The 27,948-nt window shown below is 37.6% G+C and overlaps 1 protein-coding gene across 2 annotated transcripts in view; it reads left to right on the top strand.

Annotated features, from left to right (window-relative positions):
- Positions 1-27,948, top strand: part of KCNH7 (potassium voltage-gated channel subfamily H member 7) — a 294,904-nt gene that overhangs the window by 217,258 nt on the left and 49,698 nt on the right. Inside the window, exons 7-9 of one of the 2 annotated variants that reach the window (XM_063428623.1) lie at positions 999-1,424; positions 3,555-3,954; positions 18,794-18,993. In XM_063428623.1, the coding sequence (XP_063284693.1) occupies positions 999-1,424; positions 3,555-3,954; positions 18,794-18,993 (1,026 nt within the window). Of the gene's footprint in view, positions 1-998; positions 1,425-3,554; positions 3,955-18,793; positions 19,000-27,948 lie in introns of those variants that run through there. The other variant, XM_063428624.1, reaches the window with a different exon arrangement.

Raw genomic sequence — 27,948 nt, 5'->3', positions numbered from 1 at the left:
CACATTATACCTGACTGACACTAACTTTACGCTTTTGGATACTTCTTTAAAGTTGTCCATCTAAAGATAGATTTTAGATATTTTTCTTTCTTCTGTAAGTTGGATTTTTACTAAACCAGTTTTGTGTATGTTTGGTTATAGTCATTTGTATGCAAGATTTTATGTGAATATTGTATGTTTTTATATTTTATTCTGCATTTGGTCTATAGTGTTATTCACTGACATTTTTGTTGCAAAATCAAAGTGTTAGCAATACACTTCATGTATCCTCCACCCCCCCACCCCCCACCCACTATGAAGGTTCAAAAATTGAGTTTTACTTACTTTTACTCCATCACCGAGCTGGTCCTCACCTCCTCATCAAGATTGATCATCTCAGTCAAGACACCACAATGCACCAATAAGTTTAACTTAGCTATGGAAGCGGAAGTGCCTTTAGTGCCTGTCAAAAATTCAACCACTAGAGGTGCATTGAACCCTTCCATGTAAACATTGTTGTTTCTGCTAAATAGCAATGTTTTAAATAGCGGGGATAAAATGACAGGACTACTGCACCCAGACCACTTTTAAAAGTTTGAAATGTAATTTTACATTATTGACAACGTTCCAAGTAACTATTTAGGTTGTAGTGCCACTATTTATCATCTCTGACACGAGCACCCCTTTTTTCTGCTGTTGTTACTTTGCACACATAGTGGTGTAAACATTTACTTACCATCTGTTTTCCTGATTGGCTTGGGTAATTCTCTTAAGATGTGTTATAAACAAGGTTAAGAATCAGCCCTGGTATAATTTAACTTCACAATCTCAAATAATATTGAAAAGTATTTATGTAAAAATGTTTTCTATCTTCAAGTGAAGGATTATAATAATGTTTATTATGTTCTTATGACAACTTCTATTTTTTGTCTAATGTATGCTATTCTTGTTTGGACTTCAATACAGTTTGAGCCTAAATATATCGAAATATTTATTCTTTTCCAATCTTCTATTTACAGGTCCTTTCCTTGGGAGCTGATGTTTTACCTGAGTATAAACTTCAAACACTTCGTATCAATAAATTTACTATATTGCACTATAGCCCTTTCAAAGCAGTATGGGACTGGTTAATTTTGTTACTTGTTATTTATACTGCCATCTTCACACCTTATTCAGCTGCCTTTTTACTCAATGACAGAGAGGAACAGAAAAGACGTGAATGTGGATATTCTTGCAACCCCTTGAATGTTGTAGACTTAATGGTAGACATTATGTTTATAATCGATATTCTTATAAACTTCCGAACCACGTACGTTAATCGGAACGAAGAAGTTGTTAGTGATCCTGCAAAAATTGCAATTCATTACTTTAAAGGCTGGTTCTTAATAGACATGGTCGCAGCAATACCGTTTGATCTTCTAATCTTTGGATCCGGCTCAGATGAGGTAGGTAACAGAAAACCGTGTGACTGTGTGCATGCTGTCTTTTGTAATGACTGGAATTATATACAGTTTAATGTCATTTTGTACAATCTATTTTGATCGTGGAGGGTAACCCATATGTGCCATTAGGACATCTCATTACATCCTTCAAAGCATGGGCTTTAACGACGTTAGGGCGCAATGACATGTCCTAGCGTCTATGCACCTGCAGTCTTGCTGAATCATACTTACCTCGCTGGATCCAGTTGGGGTGACTGCCCGTCAACCGATCCCATGATGGATCCGCTTGATTCGCAGGATTGTTTGCAGGGGGAATGTCAGATTCTCCAATATATAATTAATAAAATAATATAATTTTATATATATATATATATATATATATATATATATATGACATATTATTCCCTTACAATGCATGTAGCGAGAGCTCCGAGACAGAACGGCCTATTGCGGCTACACAGGTCCATCGGAGGTGGAAATCACGGAAACAGTGCCCCAACCACCTGAGCATATGATGGCTCTGCCAAAAACGCCAAGGGGCCACGATTGTTCCGGCAAGGGAAGAAGAAGAAGGTGAGACTGGGACAAAATGGCAGCGGCCACAGCTCCTCTGCACACATGTCAGAAGCAGGCTCTGACTCTGAGTCACTGACCCTCCATGCTAAGGATATATCTGTGTCGGAAAAAAGGCCAGTGGATAGACTGGCTGATCTGAGGGCCACTTTGAAAGAGGACTTTAAATCCATAACGGAAGATATCCGTAAAGACATGCCTGTGCTGTGCACCCAAACGCCGGCTTTAGAGGAGAAGACGGATGAATTATGCCTGGCAAATAATTAACTAGTAGCCAAGATCCACAAGATGGAAGCCAGCAACAGGCAATTCCAGGTGAAGCTGGCGGACCTAGAAGATGTCTCCCGCCGCAATAATATACGCGTGTGAGGAGTCCCAGACACGGTTCTAGCCGACACTATCCCACAGTGAAAGTGATATTTTTGTGTAAAAAAAATTCAAAAAGTCGTAGAGATGTTTATGTTCACTAATTTATCTTTGAAAGAAGTAGGACACAAGTGATAGATGTCCAAACACAGCAAAAGAATTAGAAAGACATTTGTGAGTACATATAATTTTTTTCAGTGCATATTTTTGAACGCATTGTTCAAATAAGTCATACAAATTAGTACCAAATCCACTAATAAATGTCTCTTTAAAGTGGTTAATTAAAAATAGATTACTTTTAAATATATATACAGTTATTTCATATTCATAAAGACAAAAGGTTGTATTTAGTGGTAAAAATGTAAAAATGGTCCAGCATTCCCTCCATCCCTCTAAATATAAATATTCTGTATTTGGTGCTTACGAATAAATGTCAACATTTCAAACTCACGGAGGTTTAAATGCTGATTTTTTTTGTTTTTTTTTCCATTTATTTGGCGTAATGACAATGTCACTGTTAGATTTCAGTGTTTACCCAGAGAATTACACTTAAATATTACCCTGAATTCAACACACGCACTGCAAAATGTAGGATACAGGAGAGAAGGTGTGAAAATAAGAATGTTTTTAGTTGGAGAATGTTTCCAGGTCAACTATTTGGCTTACATTTTCCAATTCAGTTTTCAATTCTCTACAATTCACTGTTAGTGAACAAAACCTATCCTTGTTTTCTTCCAGTAGAAAGCATAAATAGCTCTCGGTAACAGAAATCCATCTCTCTGGTGCTCTGCTTTCATATGAATTAGGACACAAACACGTCGGCAGTTTCGCTTTGTCAGCAAAATGTTAGAGCTAAACATGCAGAATCCAGCATTTAGCCTCTTATTTAAAAAAAATGAAGTCTATTTTATTTTTTCCTGGGATGTATTGAGAAATATTACTTTTTATTCTATAGCTGAAGATGGCAATGAAATAGAGTTTCAGCTGAACTATAAAAGCTTTTCAAATGGGCATAATGTCATTTTGATATGTACTTTATCAGTTATTTCTCAGGTTTTAGAAATGTCAGCTGGTTTAGACTCTTCTTTCCAGTGGCTCAGTATCAACACTTGTATTTAAATAGTTGTTTTTAAATGCATGTGACCTTGAATAATAGTTAACCCTGTGTTACATTGACTGTATCTATATTCACAGACCACCACACTTATTGGACTTCTGAAGACTGCAAGGTTGCTACGTTTGGTCAGAGTAGCAAGAAAGTTGGACAGATACTCTGAATACGGTGCTGCTGTTCTTATGCTGCTAATGTGCATATTTGCACTTATCGCCCACTGGCTAGCTTGCATTTGGTATGCTATTGGCAATGTAGAACGACCTTACTTAATTCATAAAATTAGCTGGTTGGATGCACTGGGAGATCAAATAAAGAAACCTTACAATTACACCGATGCCAGTTCCGGACCTTCCATCAAGGACAAATACGTCACAGCACTTTATTTCACCTTCAGCAGCCTCACAAGCGTAGGGTTTGGAAATGTATCCCCCAACACCAACTCTGAGAAAATCTTCTCCATTTGTGTCATGTTGATTGGCTGTAAGTAGATACTCACAATTCTAACAATGCTTTGTATGTGTTATCTGTATTTTCTTTAACGTTTACAATGGAAAACAAATGTGTTTTGAAGCAAAGGTAAGCCTTTAATGCAGGAGTGATTTGATGTTTTGGTGTCATAGAGGATGTTCGACCTGTTGTCAATATTTTTTACACAATAGATATCTAGACAGACAGACATCCATGAATTAATGGTAGGATCAGCATCCAATTTGTAATGTGTACGGGTGTTGTGTGTGAGGCTGCTGTGTGTGTGGGTTCTGTTTGTGTGTGTGTGTGCTGTTAGTGTGTGTGTGCTGTGTAAGGGTGCTGTGTGTGAGGGGCCGTTTGTGTGTGTGTGCTGTTTATGTGTGTGTGCTGTGTAAGGGTGCTGTGTGTGGGGGGGCTGTTTGTGTGTATTGTGTGGGGGTGAGGGGACCGTTTAGTTAATAGCCCCCCCTCCCTTCTTACCTTTTGTAGGGAGGGGGGACCATGCTGCTGCCATCCCTGGTTGTCCAGTGGTGAGTGAACTCTAGCCTGCAGGTCCATGGCAACGCTCCAACCTTGCGAGAGGAACCCGGCGGAGCTGCTGGCTAGAGGTCCTCTCCTGCCTCCTTTCCTGCCTGTGGGCCGGTGAGGGAGATCTGGCCCATGGAGGCACATAGTGCGGGCCGCAGGGATTAGGGTGTGCCCAGGCACACCCGGCACACGCCTATGGTTTTCAGTGTGTGTTACACTTGCTGTAAGACACACCTCACCTACATACCTACTTCCAATAGCTTTACAGTTCTTAACACTTTATATTGGCTTTGTGTAAATAAAACTTTGTTGTAACTCACTCTCCATTCTCAGATTGCCTGTCTAAATCTCCTGCAATAAAACATTCTGGCTCTTTCAGTCCAGGATAGTGCTCTTACACAGAACCTGTCCTTCCTTGTTAATTTCCCTTGCAGTCATTGCTCTCCCTTAGGCTCAATCCAAGCAGGAGGTACCTGATAGCAGACATGTATGGCACAGCCTTCCTATCTCTGTGTTGATTTGCATAGGCTCGGCACAGACTAAACTGAAAGAGAGGAGGGAGAACGGACTGCTTTTTAACCACTGATTTTAAAGTAATCCAGACATTTGCAAGCAATTCTGCTAGCACAATGTATAGATTACACTGTATTCTTTATTATTTAAGATTACGTTGTATTTGTCATAACAGGTACCCTTTAATTCTGTGCCTTCCTCCTCCCATACAAAACACATATATGAACGTTATTCACTATGCTGGCCAAGGATTAAGGTGGTATTGGTTAGTTCTTTTAAAAAAACTTTGACATTTTCTGAAGGTTCATTATTAATGCCAGTTTTCTTACTCACACCTATATGTATAATATTCGAGAATTTTTATCTCTCTATTTTTGTCAAACCTATTATGTGGCAAATGTATTTCTGATTCTATGCTAATATCTCCTGTTCTGAAATATTGCACGTGATACTATATAAAATAAATTCAGTCCCCCCCCCCGCAATGTTTCTTAAAATGTAGGCAGTTCTATATTTTATTTTAAGTAATGCTATATATTTGTAATTATAGCACAGTCAAATATAAAGAATTTGCTCCATTTATTCTTTAGCGTTCTTTCCTTTTTAAGGACATTTGTTTGGAAGGTCAGAAAAGTTAAATTTAATGAATTCATTATTTCAATTAATTAATTGAATCCTCATTGATGTGTTTACGTCTATATTGGAACTGGGTGCCTCCACTTTGGCTCCCTGACAGTTAGTTATAATTGTTGCCCTTTTATGCCGCCGAACATAGTTAGTGGAAGATGAGAAACAGAGACATTATTGCAGTTCCTTCTGTATGCACTGGCTGTGACTGAACTGATCTGGATTGTGATATTGCCTTCTAAACCTGTAGCATAAATATTAATATTAAACCTGTAGCATAAATAGTAAAGTCGTATCAATAATATAAAAGCGCTAATCAAAATGTATCATAAATAAAAATAATAATAAACAAATAAAAATAAATAAAAATACAAATACAAGGTGGGAGAAACAAAATGTGCAATAAATTCCTCACCACCCAATGGTAACAATATCCCTAATATTTAGGGTTCCAATATCAATAAGCTGCTACACACCTGTGTGTACCCAAACCACACACAAATAAAATAAACAATATACTTATACAGGTGGAGCGCAAAGTCAATTCCAAACTCTCAGAAAGATCTTGAGATTACTTCAACTCAGATGTATATGGAAATAGAAAACATATAATAGTGAAGCACAGCAACGTTTAAATCAAACAAGGGAGACAGTAAGGATCTAGGTTCCATGGACAAATTCATGGGGTTAAAGAATGTTTTTTATAATTGTGGGATGTGCAATGCGTGCAGAACCACGGGGTCTCGGAAGGCATCTAGGGATCATTTTACTACACAAATTAAGTCTTATAAGATAAAGGAATGTATAACGTGCCATACGAGTAATGTGATCTACATGCTCATATGCCCCTGTGGATTGAGATACATAGGACGTACCACACGCAAATTGCACACCAGAATAGGGGAGCATGTGTACAATATCCGTAGAGGCTTTATATTACATCAGGTTTCCTTACACTTTAAAGAACACCACAATAGTGATCCCTCTGGTTTAGTATTTGTGGGCATCCAAAAAGCACTTTACAATTGGAGAGGTGAAGATCGAACTAGGAAATTGGGCCAAATGGAAATGAAATGGATTTATGAACTTAATACTCTCATTCCATTTGACCTCAATAATGATTTTGAATTGTGTCACTTTTTATGAATTACTCCCTTTTTATGAATTACTCCCTTTTTATTAGGTTTTGTGTCGTTATGATAAACCACTCCCTTTTTAACTAGGTTTTTAGTAGGTTTTGTTGGAATTGGCGAGCTTTTTGATTAAGGTATACTGATAATAGTGAGTATCATGACATATTTTGTAAATTGCATGAACATCCTGACTATGTGTGCCTTATTAAAAGAAAAGAATAGTATTATGCACTTTATAGTTGGTGTTCCCCTCTGCACTTTAAATTGGAGCACTTTATCTGAGTATGCACTTTATTAAGGGGAAATGCACTGTATGGATACGTAGTTGGGGAGGTGTTATTCATGTAGAAGCATAAAGACCCTGTTTATGTGAATTAAATATTAATAATGTTTTTTCTCTTTTTCTTCTTAATTAATAGGGTGTTTTTATGTGTTGTTATGTGTGTTTTTAATAGTAAATGTAAAGATGCACTATGAAAAATTTTTGGTTACCATGATTATAACAGTATTTTAATTAAGGGCATTCTTTATTTTGCCAATGTAATGTGTATCTGGGACTGAAGGTTGAATGTCTAGGTAATGACCGCCCATCGGACTTTTATGTGTAGCGGCATTGATGTTAATGAGGTTGTTTGCACTCATCCAATAGAGTGCAAGAGGATTGCTTTAAATAGTGGACTTGCAAGGGACTGGAGTATCACTGATTGACGTCCTGAGGAAGCTTTACGGCGAAACGCGTAGACGACGCAGTGATGTAACTACGTAGGTTACGTATTGACGCAAAAGTGGGCAGATCAATTTAAGCACCCGGGAAACCCCAAGCCGACGCTCGGAGTCACTGGAGACCGGAAAACACAGCGCAAGTACCTATCCGTGGAGGATGTGTGGAACGGCTGTTGTATTAATCGAGCCCAGGCAGGGGCACCACAAAGCGTTTGTGAGTAGCAGCTGGGACTGCATATGCTCACTTTTTTAATCTTGTAAGAGGCTATTTTTACCATTATTACTGTTTTATCTAGGACTCCAACCCTTGAATGTGGATAGGAGTGTTTTATGTCTAGTGTGTATAATAAATGGATTTAAGTGTTGCTGTGCTTCACTCTTATATGTTTTCTATTTCCATATACATCTGAGTTGAAGTAATCTCAAGATCTTTCTGAGAGTTTGAAATTGACTTTGCGCTCCACCTGTATAAGTATAAATAGTAAAGTAACGGGAATATCACATGAAAAAGGCAGGCATATATTATATGTGATTTTCAATATTTTATTCAGTGGTATAACTGTCAGAGAAGTGATGGCTCCCCTTTATGGAACTCTTAATAGTTATACTTAGTTACTCAGTTTAACACGAAGAGAGGTCCCAATTTAAAAAATATATAACTCTGTATAACTAATCTCGTGAACTGAATTTGTAAACTTGACAGTTGTTACGTAATTTGGCTAATGTAACATAATTGCAGATTTATTGATAATTAATGCCACATCAAACTTTGCTATTGTGTTTGTTTATAATCTCTTATTTTTCCTGTTTGTATTGATTTTTTCTTTGTATTTTCTTCTTTTTTTTTTTTGCTCTGAAACTGTTTTATCTTATTGATATTGTTATAGTGTCTAGAGTCCCCTAGCACCTGCCATTCAATGTTAAACTGTTTTTAATATGTTATTGATAAACAAGAGTCCCCAACAGCTTATCCCCAGTGTGCTGGTAGGGCTAATGAGGAAGCATTCGCCTGAGCAGCAATGACGGGTATGATTGGCGGAGAGAGTCAGTTGACTAATTTCAGCCTATAACGGAACCCATTGCTGCTATGAGTACGTATGGCTAGAGGTAAGTGTGTAATATCTACCTTAGCCATACCTCCAGTAGGGGCCTAGCTGTCGGTGGTCACTGGCTCTAAAGTGGTTTAACATTGAACAAAGAGCCAGCACCAAAGGACTCATGGTGCTCGAACCAATTTAATTAGATAAAATTATTCTAATGCCAACTGTGTTTCTTCAAATCTAAGGTAATGTGTTCATTACAACCACTTCTGATCTATTTTAATAATGTTTATGGAATAGGGATTTAGGCATTTCTTATGTATTTTTTGATTAAATTGTATGTTGCTACATTTTATCAGATTTTTTTAAAGTCCTTTTTTTAGTAATTATTGATTTTGCTTGGACAGTATTATACCTAAAGGACACAATCTGGTGACCATCTCAAAGAGTTTTTTTAAAATTGTATTTTATGTAATCTATTGAGGTTAGATTCTTCTTTAATGTGACTCTGTCACTTCTGAGTAAAGCATAAAGATATAATCTTTATAATTTATTTATTTATAAAAAAAATTACCAGGAAAGATACATTGAGATTTCTCTCGTTTTCTTGGGTCCACAAAACATTGCATTGATACAATAGGGTACAATAAAATAAAATAAACGATATTAACACACAATATATACAAAATTTAACATAGAACAGGTAGGAAATATTTAAATCAACCATGACAGGTGCATTCTGTTTTGAGATATGTAGAGAGGGATCTCGTAAAGGACTTTAGGCCTGGGGAAGATTTGAAAGTGTGTGGGAGGTCGCTCCACAATTGCTGCGCTCTTGGGAGAAGGGGGGTCGAGCTGCTTTCCTTTTGTATTGAGGTAGACTAAATAAAGTGCTGGATCTGAGGTTATAGGAGGTGGGAAAAGCTGGGGAGAGCATTCTGCTTAGGTAGGGTGGGAGCTTCCTAGAAAAGCTCTTAAACACAAGGCTGGAAAGATGGAGGGTGTGCCTGGATTCCAGCGACAGCCAGTTTAGTTTGTTTAGCATGTCGCAATGGTGGGTCCTGTAATTACATTATATCTTAAATCGGCAAACTGAGTTATACAATGTATTAAGCTTATTAAGTTGGGTTTGTGGTGCAGGTGCATATACTACATCCCCATAATCAATGATTGGCATCAGCATTTGCTCTACAATCATTTCCTTTACTGTAGGGCTTAGGCAGGATTTGTTTCTGTACAGGGCACCTAGTTTTGGATAAAGTTTAGATGCAAGTTTTTCTATGTGGAGGCCAAAAGATAGATTGGCGTCTAACATACCCAAGTATTTGAAAGAGTGGACTGCGGTCAGTGTGCTACTTGATTTTGTTTTGATGGATAGGTGGGAATTGTGTAATTTAGGTACTGTTCCAAAGATCATTGTGACAGGTTTGTCAGTGTTTAGGAAGAGTTTGTTTTTTGTGATCCACTTTTCTACCTCTGTAAACTGGTTTGGAGCTCAGCCTCAAGCTGTGGTAGATCGGATTTGCTTGCATAGATTACTGTTTTGTCTGCGTACATGTGCACATTTGATGATTTGCAGACATTAGGCAGATTATTTATAAATAATGTGAATAGTAGGGGGCCGAGAATGGAACCTTGGGGAACACCACACGTGACTGGGAGAGTGAGGGAGTCACTGTCAGAAATGGACATATATTGTGAGCGATCCAATATATGATTGAAGCCAGGTTAGTGGACAATTACCAATAGCTGAGTTTTTGAGTTTGTGCAGTAGAATGTCGTGGTCTACTGTGTCAAATGCCTTTGCAAAATCAAGGAAAATAGACCCAGTTAAGTCTCCTTGTTTCATGCCAGTTTGAATGTCAATGCAAACTTTTAAGAGGGCAGTTGTAGTGGAGTGATTCGGGCGAAACCCCGATTGATCAGGGGTCAGACAGTTAGATTGTTAGTAATACTCACATAGTTGTGTATGGACGCATTTTTCTAAGACTTTTGACAATACCGGGAGCAATGATATTGGGCGGTAGTTAGAAACCAAAGTAGTGTCACCACTTTTATGGATAGGCACTACTCTCGCAGTCTTCCAAAGTTTGGATATGTATCCAGACACCAAAGATTCGTTAATTAGAGTTGTGACAGGTATTTATAAAATATGTATACTGATTGTGCTGGGATTTAATTAATCAAAGATGTTGTGAGAAAAAGATATGAGAAAGATGACATAAGGTGGAGCTTTTATCCAACTTTTGTCTCAACAGTTTAGTATATGATATTTAGAATCTTGATTTTTCTTTATTAGTCTGTATTTAACATTAGGCAAAATGGTAACCTATCACAATCTATCACTTGCATGCTGTGTTTTAAACTCACTGAAACCAATGCATAATCAGGGCCGTCTATAATATGAATAGGACCCTGGGCAAAGCATTTTCTTGGGCCCCCTAGGCCCTGCCCCTTCCGCCCGCCCCAATTACGCCCAACCCCCAATCACACTGACAGACCTTCTGACACATACACACACAGAAAGATATATTAAAACATTGCAGATACATACTGACTCACATACACTGACACACAAATATATACTTATATACATTCAGACATACTGACACACACACATACATACAAACACACACAGACACATACACTGACAGATATACTGAAACACACACAGACACATACACTGACAGATGTATTGACACACACAGACATTCTGACACACACACAGGGATACTGACACACACAGGCATACCAACATACACACCGACAAGCATGCTGACACACACGCACACTGACATACACACACACACACAAACATACTGACACACACACACAGACATACTGACATACACACACAGACACTGACATACACAGACATAATGACACACACACACAGACATACTGACATACACACACAGACACTGACATACACAGACATACTGACACACACACACACAGACATACTGACATACACACACAGACACTGACATACACAGACATACTGACATACATACACAGACACTGACATACACAGACATACTGACACACACACAGATATACTGACATACACACACAGACATACTGACACACACACACAGACATACTGACACACACACACAGACATACTGACACACACACAGACATACTCACACACACACACACACAGACATACACACACAGACATACTGACACACACACAAACATACTGACATACACACACACACATAGACACTGACATACACACACACACAGACATACACACACACACACACAGACATACTGACATACACACACAGACATACTGACATACAAACATACTGACACACACACACATTTAGCCACCCTCCAGGTTCTTACCTTTTCCTGGAGGGTGGTTTCCCTGGGGTCCAGTGGCAGGCTGAGGCAGATGGGAGTTCTCCTCTGGCCATTCTCCTCCCGCGCGGCTGTGCTCTCCGGTGGGAGGAAGTGACGCGCGGCACTCACTTCCTCCCAGCCGGTACAGGAAGGGGCCCGGTCGCGCTGTTTAAGCGTCACAGCGCCCGACCGGGCCCCTGCTCAAACATGCTTACCGGGTGGCCCTTAGTGCATGGGCCACCCGGAGGGCCTCCTTAGTTGGCGGGCCGGTGCGGCTCTGTGCAGCCGCACCGCTGGGTACATGGGTGCTGCTCAAATCGCGGGGCCCACGGGGCAGCTGCTCTGGGGCCCCCCAGGAGCAACTGGGCCCGGGGCAGCTGCCCCGTTTGCCCCGTGCTAAAGACGGCCCTGTGCATAATCCATTAATTTATTCCTGTCCAGTCAATCACTGTTATAGCAGTTACGCAGCCATTCACTCTATGCCTACCATCTAAATACAGAGTTGTTTAACTTTTTCCATAACTAGTATAGGGTATTATCTGCTAAATGATTACTAACAGCTAAAAAATGCAGCAAAATGTGACTTTTGTTTATTAACTATACAGATCAAAAGACTGATACATAGACTAACTGTACAACAGAAAATTCCTGCAGCAGTCACATATTTATTTATTCATATGAATTGAGATATTAATAATGAAGACAAACTGAAATCCTTCCAATTACGTCATCTGTAATAGGATTGCAGCTAAAAATATTATTACAATAACATAAAGTAAATTTATTCATACAGGTGTTAAAGTGTGTCATTAGTATAAAAAAAGTACATGTTTACCTAAAGATTTGTCTGTCGCGTATTTAAACACAGCTATTATTATTAGTATATCACATAAGTAGTGAGTAAAAATAGTATAACACTATTTGATAAACACGCAAGACACACAGATATTTAAAACAGAAAATGAGTTTCAAGTTAAAACAGATGTCTAATACAAAGTACATATAGATTTTGTTTAAGGAATATAAATATGATTTTACTTAACTGTGATAGATAGGTCACGCTAACCAGTGCAGATATGGGGTCGAAATCTAATCTGGGCCCTGCTCTCTGTCTTTTATACTCAGAAGACCTGGGAAGATATGTTATAAAACACTAGGTCATTTTTGCAAAAGGGAATTATGTGTTCTGTGTTCTGAAATCTGAAAAAGTAAACTGCCAAATTTAGACCAAAATAGATGATTTTAAAAAAAAAAAAAAAGTATTAAATTCAGCTATAGTAAAGGATTGGGTATTTTAGCAATTCTAAACCCCAATATGTCAGGGTACTGTATTATTTAGATGGAATGCATCTGTATACTATTCAATGATATTATATACAATATATGATCATCCCATTTATGGACAGATCTTTTTTTTTTTTTTTCTCAAATTGGGTTCTATATGAGGGAAAACACAGTTCTTAAAAAAAAACTGGATTACTGACAATTGTAAAGTGGAAAACCTGACCTTACGGAATGCATGTCCAGCCTTTCCCATTAATAAAAGGAATTGCGCTCTCGGGCAGCAGTTGATGCGTTGACGTCAGTCTCTCTTCCATTATTGCTATTATGAGAAGGGCTGAGGAGACACAGAAAGCATTATTATCTTTTCCCAGCTCATTTACCAGGATATCCCTAAAGGAATGTGACTGTAATAAGGTCAGCAGGTGAAAATAGAATTGGTTACCTAGGAGTGAAACTTCTGTCATTTTTGGACAGACTGAGGCATACGTGTCCTGTTTCAGCTTTTCCAGATTAAAAAAACCTTAACCTTAATTTAAAAAAAAAACATTGTCATATAAAACACATATAATGCTATAGTGTTTATTAGAGGAATATAATACCTCTCATAGCATTCTTTGTCTCATTATCTATTCAGAATAATTCTTTACCAAAGATTATTGGGAGCGTTATTACAGAATAGGAGTCTGAGACCTGAATTAATTGGCAAAACTGAAATACCTGTTTAGGTACTGTAACCCTCACTAATCTCAGGCAGCACTAGAGCATGCATATCCTAGTTATAATGTAGCATTAAAGATCTCCCCTAAATCTCTACACAACCATATTATTAACCATTATCATTACTTTTTATTTTCACTAGCCCATAATCCCTAAACTACCTTAGCACTAACATTAGCCCTTAATCACTACATAACTCTAACATTAATTAATAACCACTAAATTGCTTTAAAACATACACCAAGCACCAACACTTACTACAGTAACACTTATATTACCCCTAACCCTTAAAACTAACACTAATCATAACCCTAACTTTAACCATAACTTAAACCTTAACAAACTAACGCTAGCATAAAAATATGATGTAATATAAAAGATACATAACACCGAATTGTATAAAAGGGAAAACTGATGCCATCTCGGGGTTCTAGAGACATTTAAAAAAAAAAAGAACTTAAACTTTTATCTTGTGATTTGTTAAGATGACTCAAAACCCCCTCAACCCCCATTAATGCAGCTCACCATTATGTATTTTTTTAAAATCATTTATATGAAAAGATTATAGTACATTGATTAAAATTCAGTTCATCTTGAATATACATTCTTGATATACTCAGTGAAGTAGTTTAATAGAACACTTGTCGACCCTACTGGATCGACACTTTTTAACTGAAAGAAATTATTTTTGGACAAATACTAACATATTTTGAACTAGTCAATCAAAATTTTAAAAACTTTTCACAATATCCGATTATTAGAAAAAATAGCACATTTTAAGTGCTCAATCTTAGAACCCAATCCTTTATATGTAAGGTTTTTTTTTTTTAGAGTATTATTGAACTACTTGCAGTCCAGAGGTGGTCTTTAACCCCTTAAGGACCAAACTTCTGGAATAAAAGGGAATCATGACATGTCACACGTCATGTGTCTGTCATCATCAGAAGTGGTAGCCTAAACCAATCACAGTGCTTCCCCATAGGATTGGCTGAGACTGACAAGGAGGCAGATCAGGGGCAGAGCCAGCATGATTCAAACACAGCCCTGGCCAATCAGCATCTCCTCATAGAGATGAATTGAATCAATGAATCTCTATGAGGAAAGTTCAGTGTCTGCATGCAGAGGGAGGAGATCAGGGCCGGACTGGGGATACGAAGCAGCCCTGGAAAAAAATCTATATATATGTAGGCAATTGAAATAGTTGGCTGCACTCTCGGATTTCCTTAAAACGTAACTTTTATTGAAATATTTAAGAGAAGATCAACGTTTCAGTCCCTCTTGTAGACTTTCATCAGGATCATGACAAAAGTCCACAAGAGGGACTGAAACGTTGATCTTCTCTTAAATATTTAAATAAAAGTTAAATTTTAAGGAAATCTGAGAGTGCAGCCAACTGTTTCAATTGCCAGGATACTGGAGCCCTGGTGATACACCCGATCACACAACTATGAAGCCTGAGTGCAAGGTACAACAGCATATATATATATATATATATATTATTGATACATTTCTTCTTCTAATTCAAAATATTAGTTCTTTCAGGGTAATTCAATTATACAGTAAAGTATACTCACACACAGACACAGACAATCTTACTGATGCACACAAATAGGCTCATTGACAGACAATCTCAATGACACACACAGACAAGGTTACTGGCACACACACAAATTTAGTACAGACAAACTCTGATACACACACAAAGGCAGACAGTCACTGACACCGCGGCAAACATCCACACATACAGAGATAGGCAGACAGCCACACACACAGGCAGACCGTCACACACACAGGCAGACAGTCACACACATGCAGACTGTCACATACACACAGTCACACACACACACACAGGCAGACATTCACACACACAGGCAGACAGTCACACACACACACATAAAGTCACACACACAGGCAGACAGTCACACACACACACATGCAGACAGTCACACACACACAGGCAGACAGTCACACACACACACAGTCACACACTCACACACACAGGCAGACAGTCACACACACACGCAGACAGTCACACACACACAGACAGTCACACACACACAGACAGTCACACACTCACACACACAGTCACACATACACACAGACAGTCACACACACACACACACAGTCACACACACACACACACACACAGACAGTCACACACACACACACACACACTCTCACACACACACACACACACAGTCACACACACAGTCACACATACACACGCACACACACACACACACACACGCACGCACACACAGACAGTCACACACAGAGTCACACACAGTCACACACACAGACAGGCAGTCACACACACACAGTCACACACACACAGTCACACACACACAGAGGCAGACAGTCACACACACAGTCACACACACACACACAGTCACACACAATCAGTCACACACACACACAGTCACACACACACAGACAGTCACACACACGCAGACAGTCACACATACACACACACACAGTCTCATTCACAGTCACACACACACACACAGTCACACACACAGATGCAGACAGTCACACACAGTCACACACACACAGTCACACACACACAGTCACACACACAGACACACACACAGTCAGTCACACACACACACAAGCAGACAGTCACACACACACAGTCACACACTCACAGGCAGTCACACACACACACAGACAGTCACACACACACACACGCACAGACAGTCACACACACACACACACAGACAGTCACACACACAGACAGTCACACACACACAGTCACACACACACAGTCACACACACACAGTCACACACACAGACACACACACACAGTCAGTCACACACACACGCAGACAGTCACACACACACAGTCACACACTCACAGGCAGTCACACACACACACAGACAGTCACACACACACGCACAGACAGTCACACACACACACACACACAGACAGTCACACACACACGCACAGACAGTCACACACACACACACACAGACAGTCACACACACAGACAGTCACACACACACAGTCACACACACACAGTCACACACACACAGTCACACACACAGACACACACACACAGTCAGTCACACACACACGCAGACAGTCACACACACACAGTCACACACTCACAGGCAGTCACACACACACACAGACAGTCACACACACACGCACAGACAGTCACACACACACACACACACAGACAGTCACACACACAGACGCAGACAGTCACACACACACAGTCACACACTCACAGGCAGTCACACAGACCTGCTTCTTACCTCCTGCTTGGAGCTCCTGGAGGCTGGGTGTTGGGGAAGCAGGGACCCCTTCTTGCTTCCCATGCTGAAATTACCAGGCCCCCGCCGCACAGCATGCTCCGCCCCGCCGCACAGCAAGCTCCACCACCGCCGCACAGCAAGCTCCTCCCCAGCCACACACTACGCTCCGCCCCGCTGCAATTTTTTTTTCCCTCAATGATCCCGGCCGGCCATGTGTGAGGTGTGCCAGCCGCCTGGCTCCCCTTGCTCCCATGGGGTCTTCTGCAGTGCACAGCTCACACATAGCAGGCCAGGATTACAGGAGCCTGAGCAATGATCAGGGCTGTCAGCCCAGCCCCAGGTGCCGCGGCCAACCGGGAAATTTCCCGGTATCCCGGTGGGCCAGTCCAGCCCTGGAGGAGATACTGATTGTTTGGATGCATTTTAGGCAGCCATGACCCAGGAAGGATCTCTAACAGCCATCTGAGGAGTGGCCAGTGAAGTTGTCACTAGGCTGTAATGTAAACACTGCTTTTTCTCTGAAAAGACAGTGTTTACAGCAAAAAGCCTGAAGGTAATGATTCTACTCACCACAACAAATTCAATAAGCTGTAGTTGTTCCGGTGACTGTAGTGTCCCTTTAATCAATACAGATCAGTGTTATATAATCTTTGACACACCAGCTATTGTGACCTACATTTCCATTGAAACTCATCCAACTAGCTGTCTGCGCCTTAATTCAAATATGATTGAGGCTCTGAAGAGTACTTATAACCAATAAGGAGGAGTCCCTGCTAAAAAAAATATTTCCCATTAATCCCCCATACTGTTGTCTTTTTTGTGCAGAGCCTCGCTACATTGTTAATGCATTTTTGTAAGTCAATCAGGAACATTTAAAGTGTAATTGTTCACACTCTGTATGTGAACTTGAACATTGATTCTTGATTTGGTATTTCCATGTAATGCTGTTATATAAATGTAGGCAATAAATTATTGAAAAGCTACACTTTAAGTTTTTTTTTAGTCTTCTCAATTTGTTAAGAGAGTGACTGAGAATAGGCTTTAAGAGGTACAAATAACTCCTCAAAAGCACTATGTAAAAGCAATTAGATTTTATTCTACTGTGGTCACATGTTATAGACTTGTCATGTTATCCAACCTTTATAATTGTATACTAAGTGCAGCTAGGTAATCTATAATTTTTCCCAGTGAGACCTCTAAACCAACTTCTAATTAGGTTTGTCAGGTCTCTATGCCAGTGAGGGTATCTTGCAATGACTAATGATCTAGAAAAAAATGATTGTATAAATATCAGGGGAATATCATGTTACATTGAAAGATCGGCATGAACTTCAATTTGAAAAGCTACATTTTTAGAATTAGAAATGCATGTTATTATATAGTTGACATAAAAGCTACATGTGTTTCCGGGTAAGTTTTGGTTTATATATGTGATGCACCCGGTCACAAAACTATGAAGCCTGAGTGCAAGGTACAACAGCATATATATATATTATTGATACATTTCTTCTTCTAATTCAAAATATTATTAGGATATTAGTATATATATATTATTATTATTTTTTATTTTTTATAGACTTTCTTAAAATTGAAAAATTGAAATATTTCAAGTAATTATTTTTAATTTTGATGACTGACCCGCTTAATGTGATTTCTGTTTCTTTTTCAATCCAGCATTAATGTATGCAAGTATTTTTGGAAATGTATCTGCAATAATCCAAAGATTGTATTCAGGAACTGCACGGTATCACATGCAAATGCTTAGAGTCAAAGAATTTATAAGATTTCATCAAATTCCTAATCCTTTACGTCAGAGGCTAGAAGAATACTTCCAACACGCATGGACCTACACCAATGGCATTGACATGAATATGGTATGACATCTACTCTTTAACATGTGCAAATAAGTTATTAGAATCTTAAGGAAGCCAATATTTATTTGGTGTCGTTTTGTTTGTGCATGCACGTGAGATTAACATAAGAGATCTAATATTTCAGTTTAAAAATGTATTTAAAAATTTTGTAAATTATATATGCAAACATTATATATATATATATATGTATTTGTTTGTTGCATGACCTGGGCTTTTCTGTAGTAGAGATGGCTGTTCTTTGTGAAACATTAATGTTGTAAACTACTTTATGTTTGGCTTTCATATTCATTTGACCTTGAAGTGTCATTGAAAACGAACTGTAGAAATAATGCGTGAGTCTGAAAAAGTCATGCATCAAGCTAAAATCTAGAGTGATACCGTAGAAATAATATAATCATCAGAAGCAGGACATCTTCTTTTATTGATACCCTTTCAAAAGGGCAGCAACCTTGTTTCTGAGTGACCCCTGGAAATCTTAAATCTCTTGGGCTTGGAATAGCAAAATAGAGGTTCAGCATGAATGGTTATAATAACTTTCTGAGCTAGAAATGCCTGGTGGATCAGTGAGTCGGACTATGCACAACCCTATGCATGTCATAATATCAGCTTCTGCGAACGTGTCCTGCTTCTCAGCCCATTATAAATGTTTAATGTGCATGAAGCAAAAACATATTCATGTGTAACATTTAAGTTGTAATTGAATACAGACTTCGACAAAAATAGCTGTTTAAATGTCATATGCAGTCTTTTGCAGCAGTAGTAATTTCTACAAATTGTAACATGAATATAGCCGAATGGCCAAACTAACTGCATCATGTTGGCCCCCCTCCAAGGGCATAATCCTAGTCTGTACACATTTAGAATAAAAAGTGAGCGTTTTTCCTATTTTTTTTATTCTTAATTTCAAAAAATGACAAGACAAAAATTAATGAAAACATATATATCTTGTCACAAATAATTATATACTCTATTTAAAAAAAAATTATTAATTCAGAAATATAAAAAGACAGGTAGATATATAGACAGACAGACAGGTAGATATATAGACAGACAGATATATAGATAGATAGACAGAACGACAGACAGACAGATAGATAGATAGATAGATAGATAGATAGACAGAATGACAGACAGACAGATAGATAGATAGATAGATAGATAGATATAAAGACAGAACGACAGATAGATAGATAGTTAGATAGATAGAGAGATAGATAGATAGATAGACAGATAGATAGTTAGATAGATAGAGAGATAGATAGACAGAATGACAGACAGACAGATAGATAGATAGATAGATAGATAGATATAAAGACAGAACGACAGATAGATAGATAGTTAGATAGATAGAGAGATAGATAGATAGATAGATAGACAGATAGATAGATAGATAGATAGATAGATAGATAGATAGATAGATAGATAGATAGATAGATAGATAGATAGATAGATAGATAGACAGGTAGATAGATAGATAGATAGATAGATAGATAGATATATAGATAGATAGATAGATAGATAGATAGATATTGAGAGAGCGAGAGATAGAGATAGATAGATAGATGGATAGATGGATAGATGGATAGACAGACAGACAGACAGACAGACAGACAGATAGACAGACAGATAGATAGATAGTCAGATAGTCAGATAGATAGATAGATAGATAGATAGATAGATAGATAGATAGATAGATAGATGTATTAAGTAGATCACAGTCTATTGCATTACTAATGTTGGTATGTTACAATATACTTATGGTACATTTATCTTTTTTTGCCTGCCTCAAATCTTAATTTGTGGAATCCCAACACCCACTGGTAAGAACAGGAGGTATTTTAAATCAATTTTTCTTCTATACTCTATTGTAAATATTTATTTTTATTATTTAATTTTTGGAAATCAGTTTCATGCATTTCAGATTTGTGTTTCATCTCACTGCATGACTTTTTTTTAATTTAAAACGTAAGTAAAATATTTTGTGATTGAGTTGAACGTGCGGGGGGCAAGTGCTAATAATATATAACATGAAATTATCGGATCTATAAAGGCGTGATTTTATCATTTAGCTTACTGTATACAGAAGTGCCTGAGTCATTTCAATTTGTCATTGGCTGTTTAAAACTTGGATGACATATAAATTAAAAATGAATCCTTCTACATTTTTTTAATTAAGATTGTCTTAGCCATCCTATGTAGACTAAAATTAATCTCAACTGTTTAAAATGCATATATTAATTGTGACACCACTGCTGTAGGGCAGCCATAAAATTGGCCTGGCTAAACAAAATTGTATGCTGTATATAACTTAAATACTCTATACACATACCCCTATTTACATCAATACCAAAATATTTTAGATTTCTATATATTTATACAGATACTGGTATGCGACTGGGATGTCTAATGTATAATATTATTAAGGAAGATTGGCATATTTATCATTATTAGAATTATTTTTATTTTTTAGGAGAATGCTTTTTTTTTAAATAGTTAGCGCATGCTATGCAACATCATTTCAGCTCTCGTACATTGAACAGTGAATTGCATGGAATTTTAAAATGTCTTCTTTGCATGCAATATTGATATTATCAGCAGTTTATTATATCGGTGCAAGGTAAATCATTGATTTTAGAGAATGTGATCATCTTGGTCTTCTTAACGAGCAGTAATGGAGAAATGGCATTCGTGGGGTGATGACATTACAGTATAAAAATAAATAAATCGCACTGTAGAATTTAAAGACTGTTACTTCTACAAATATTTGTATCTAACAACCAACTTATTCAAATATACTTTACTTAAAAAGCAAAGCATGATGTTTTTTTTTGTGGGTTGGTTATAACCACACCTTCTAACATACTGTATTTTAACTGTAATATAAGATGATTCTGTATATTTTAACTAGAAATTTAGGAAAAAGAATATAAAACAACCTGTACCATATTACAGTAAATATCAGTTATATATGTTTATAGTGGGTGCAGTGTCGGTGTGTATAGTAGATGGTGTGTGTGTGTGAATGTATAGTGGACGCGGTGCGTGTAGGGGATTTAGTGTATGTGTGTGTAAAGTGAAGGCAGTGTGTGTGTGTTTGTGTGTGTGTGTGTGTCTAAAAATTAGTAGGGTATGATAAGGCTATGTTTTCTTGGGGGGGGGGGGGAGAAAGGAGCAGTTTGATATTTGTTTTTTGTTTTTTTTGTTTTTAGTTCTGGTTTATTTAAGTTTATTCTCATCTCCCGGCTTCTTACTTCTGGCCAGGGAGGGAGGACATAACATTTCTTTTTGGTCCTATAGTACACTAGAGACTACTGCTACAACCTCTGCCAAGAGCATTGTGCCAAAACAGCACTCTGAGAGGCCAGCGCAAGAGAGGACTTGGTGGAGGTGTAAAAAGGGAGTCCCCTATGCTCCCTCTTCAGCAATAGGTCTGCAGTGTCCCAGTGAGGGAGATCTTTGACCTGCCCACTGGGCCTGATCTCAACTCATAATCTATTCAGATATTGTGGTAAAAAAACTGCATCCTATATTTAAACAATACGGTAAATATATTGTCTACCCAGAGATCAACCAGTTTCATTCCATATATAGGTAGAGTATTACTAAAAAAAAGGGCTTGGATCTCTTGGGAAAATCCAATAGTTTACCCGCCCCCTTCCCCCCGCCTCTTCTCCACCCCCCCCCCCCCCCCCCACCCCAAAACAAAGTTACCTGCACTCTATTCCAAATCCCTATGCACATTTGAATATGATATAGGTTTTAGTGCAGATCTTAATTTTGTGTGTTAAAAAAGGCAATAGCTCCTATAAATCAGCAGGGATGATAAAAGCTATTTCACCAAGAGTGATAGTAATCCAAACCTGGAGTGAAACCACTCAAGTTTCTAAGTATGTTAAAAATAAAATGTATGGTTCATTTGATATGAGTTAGTAAATTGAAACACAAAAAATAATTGTGTAAACTCTGAAGTTGCTTGTTTTAAAAATACAAAGTAAAAACAATATGCCAACAGCAGCTATGGCACTCATTGGGCACTCCGTTTGACCCACCCAAAACCAAAGATAAAGTGAAACAAATAATCTCCAATGTTTAGGTGATGAACCACCACCTTTGAAACACTAAATAATAATACAATAGTATAAGAGTAGCATACAGAATGTTTGCAATATGCAAGACAAGCAAGTTTTGTTACTGCTCTTACAGCCATAATAATAGCAAAGTATTTAACCAGGAAAGGTACATTCAGATTACTCCGGTTTTCAAATATGTCCTAGGGATGTTACCTTAGCCCAACATCCAGGGGTTGTTACTGTTACCTAATTTAATGGTACTCAATTTATCTACTTCAGAAGGGTTTAACAGATTCTACTGATGATGCATTAGCCCACTGAGCTATCTCACTGGCCTAATAATACTGGCAAAGCATCAACTGAGATGTAGTCCACAACATCTGGAGTGCCAACAGTTGCTTACCTCAGCTTAGTCTTTGATGTAATGCATTGTATAAGACTGGTTTATTAAGGGCTTATGTCAATATATGTGGGAGAACAATCTCTGGTCTCTGGTCTTTTTGTCACCTAGCAATGCCCCTACTACCTTGACATAGTTTCAATACTTATGTAGGCTGAACATAGATTTGAGGGATTCCCTGGTCTGGTGCGCTTTTTTATGTTCGGGGAAACTTCCCCGAACATAGACGAACGCACCAGAGCAGGGAATTCCTCTAATCTATGCTCTGGGAAATTACCCCGAACATAGATTAGAAGGATTCCCTGCTCTCATGTGTTCGCCTATGTTCGGGGAAGTTTCCCCGAACATAGACATGCGCACCAGAGCAGGGAATCCCCACGATGACTCGCACTTACGCCTGGTCATAAGTGCAAACAGTCGTAAAACAGGTATGTTGCTAAACGAGAACCACCTGTATAGCAAAATGCATTGCTGAAGCTCTGCATTTAGAGAATACAGTTTGTTTACGTTGTGTCAACTGGAAGTAACACAATGTTTACATGGGATCTGTCATAGTGACAATCAGATCTTGAAAGCCACACTCCCAGTCTTGTAAATATTCTGTTTTATTACAAATATGGGTGAGAGAAAACACTCAATAATTAACTTTATTCAAAAATATACTTTTTATGCGCCATAGAAGATGTTATGATCAGTGTCATATTGATCATTGATAATATTGTATCTTTTTTTTTTAATATTGCCCCTCCTTTCCCGAAGAATATTATTTCAGGCCCTTTCAAGTGACTGGATGTTTTTATGGCTAATTATATTATATAATATGCAGTGAAGATATTTAGATTAAACAGCAGAAGCTTGCTCTAGTGTGTACTGATAAAACTGGCAGTAATATCTGCCTCTTAAAAACTGATGTCATGTCCACCCATAGTTTTCCTTTGCTTGGCATGCTTTATATCAGAACTATATTTGGTGCATTAGTAGGCATCAGGCCTGCACATAAACAATAGAGGTATGTGGCCACAGTTTCCCCAATAAGATTCACAATCACATACAAAAAGGTTAAAGAAAACTGATGCAATTTGGCTCAATTTGGCTCAATTTACAAATATAACATTTACATTTGCATAGTATATATATATATATATATATATATATATATATATATATATATATATATATATATATATATAAACCACCACCCTTAGTCAACTGTTTTGTATAAAATAATGTTTTGTTAATGATTATTAATGAGTGAAGTAAAGATGTCAGCTAGCTTTTTCAGTGTATGGCTGAAGTCAGATATAAAACTTTCCAAATGTTTTTTTTTTCCTTTTCAATATGGCTATTTACCTAAAATCTTAAGGAACACTACAAGCAACATAACCACTACTGTGCATTGCTGTGGTTATTGTGTAGGTAGAAAACCATTTGCTTGCCTGAGTTCCGCAGTTGGAAGTGAGAGCTGGATGCTACTGCAGGGCCAGCTCATTGGCTCAGCATCGTTTGATCACTATTAGCCAATTAATCCATCGGGCCTAGCTCAGTAAAGAGAGCTTCGAAGGGCAGAGAACCAGCGAGTGTTACCTGCTGGACTTCAGGTAACCAGTCTTGATGATTCGTAATAGGAGGATCATGGTTCAATAAGAAGTCTGTCTTAATTCTAGATTGCAGAAAAGTTTAATATTTGTTTATTAATAATGAGGACCAGAAGACGACAGCGATAACTAGGGGAGTAGAGACTATATACATTTTTCCTCCATTCAAACAAACAAGACAGAAATAACCCATTCTAGCAAGCAAGTTTGACACTTACAGAGTAAATGGTATGAAAACACATATTTTGACAGACTGAAACATTCTGGTACAGTTGGTTTTGATGGAACCACCATTAAACTTACAATTTAATAAACAGAGACTCTAGGAAACACAAGTACAAATAGTGTTGCAAACAAGGATCACTGTAGGCCAAGAAAATAGAGTGCATTGGCTAGTTTTAGCTAGTATAAGAGTTGTGGTAGGTATGATTACGTAATCTTCTTTATAGACAAATTATATGCATAAATGATAAATTCATAAATAAATTATGAGTAAAAGAGCCCTTCAAAACAGCAAGTGAATGAGAGAAGATCATCAAGGTCTTGGGACATGAGGGATGTCCATATGTAGCCAAGGGAGGATTTTATGACAGAGATGGATATCCTTAGGTCTTGAAAAGTTTCAAGACTTGAGTGTTTTGTATTAAAGGCAGAGGTATAAGACACAGAGTTACAAAAATGAAAGCATGGTATAATTTAATTTATTTTTGGTGATGTAGTAAGCCGTAGAAGGGCTTCATGTATAGGAGCAGCAGAAAAAGAGTGATGTTTAATGAATGGAAGTATGGTGGACTGGTTGTGGTTGGAAGGTGGAGTTTGGAGAAAAAGCATTTGCTAGACAAATATATATATGATGTGCGTGAGTTGGATTTTACATGTATTTTTAGTGAATAAATATCATTGGGTAAGGTATCTAAAATTAGACAAGGGCCAAGACAAAAATTCTAATCATTATTGGACAAATTTGGCATTTTTACTTAATGATATAGTGATGTAATTATTGAAAAGCATAAAACTGGGTAGTGTGGAGGAAATTGAAGATTTTATATGATAGTTTTAGAGAGCTATGCTTTTACAATACCTGGAGGAGGAACCGGCAAAGAAGCAGCTGACACTGTAAGCCAGAAGAAAGTGTAAAAGAACAGTGACAAAGAAGTACATTTGAGGTACATTACAGGTAGTATTGGAAATATTGTTATCTCTCATCTATCGCTGATGTTTGCCACTTCTAATTAAACTCTTTAATCTTGCTATATTACTGCAAATTTGTATACGACTTCACTTCTGTGTGCTTTGAGCACAATATAACTTTTAATAGGACAACTACCTAGGGATAAACAAATTCCAATACAGAATGTTTTAATGAGCTTCCTGGTGTTAAAAATAGCTAACACAAGAATTTCTTGTTTCTTGCATTATAACGTTCCTTTTCTGTAGAAAACATGACATCAACTCAATCCTGATTTATGCCTGGAATTAACTAGATGTAATTTACTTAATGTATATCAGTTTTCTTTATTTATTAAGCACCAACATATTTCACAATGATGAACAATTTTAGTTTGGAATAGTTTAACATAGTGATGCTATTATACAAAGACCCTAACAAAAAAAAAGGGCCAATGAGACTTAGAAGCGATTAAGGTAATTAAAAGACAACAGGGAAATAAAGAAATCAGTGGGGAAAGTAATGTTGTAGAAGAATATATTCATAAAGTGTGCATACTCAAGGTACAATAACAAGATTTGTTCTTAGCAACATTCTGCATGCATATTTTGCATAGACAAAACGTATCCTATTTATTTGTTAATAGGACAGGGGAGCAAGGCTAATACATGGTTGAGCAGAACGATAGGTGAATGGGTAGATAGAGATTGATAAATATTAAGGTGAATTAGTCATTGCAGTGTTAGGAGGAATTTGAAGTCATGGGTAGTTGTTATATGCTTGGTTGGACATCTCTCCTGAATCTTATGATCTTCCGTAGTCATTGTTAGCTTTAATGTGTTCAACAACTGTACTCCTTGCACCCCGTTATACATTCTCATTTTCTTTTCTTTTTCTTGAAGACAGAGGGCTTGAAATGACAGTGCCTGTTATATATATAGCTTAAAATATATTTAATAAGTTGGATGGTCTAGTGAAAGACAGAAGAAATATTCCAGTAGAGGTTACTCATCTTCATAGTCAACATCATAGTCATCTTCATAGCTATCGTCATAATAATCTTCATTAGCAAATTCATGAACTAATAATCTTTATAGTGCAAGCTTTCTTGTTTATGTGTGCTAATTCATTGATGGCCAGTGCCCCATCAGATAATTCTCGTAAAAAAAAATATATATATATATTCCCAGTGGCAAAAGATCAGATTATTGACATTGTTTGTCTTTGGGAAAGGGTTAACTAGTAAATTTCCATTATAAATGGTACATCATTTAGCATACACCATACAGCTGTGCAGTTATATAATTTACCCTTCACTAATTCACTGATAATGAATGGTGGCTCTCCAAATAAGTTTTTGTATGCAACTGAACATGTGTAGAATTTAGATTTGTTAAAATCTATTCAGGGAGCACCTCTATCATGATCAGTATGCCCCTAGAGATGTTTTTTTCAATATCCATTTAAATCCCAGTAGGGTGACTGAATTGAATACCCAGTGTATAATAGCTCAAAAGTCTTAAAATGTCACAGAAAAGCCGTATTATCAAGGGAGCCTAAAGGATTTACCAAAATCATAATAAAAAAGAGAAATATTCCATACCCAAAAGATTTGAACCCAGGTTGGTAGCACAAAAAAAATATGCAGACCTCCCAACCATTGGTGAAGATAAAGGCTAGTACATGACCATTGCACAGAATATTCAGAATAGAAATTATTAA

This window comes from Pelobates fuscus, chromosome 8 (assembly GCF_036172605.1).
Source record: "Pelobates fuscus isolate aPelFus1 chromosome 8, aPelFus1.pri, whole genome shotgun sequence".
In the NCBI taxonomy this organism is placed as follows: Eukaryota; Metazoa; Chordata; class Amphibia; order Anura; family Pelobatidae; genus Pelobates; species Pelobates fuscus.
The sequence above is the reverse complement of the archived record's forward strand: the minus strand, read 5'-3'. Positions and strand labels throughout refer to the sequence as shown.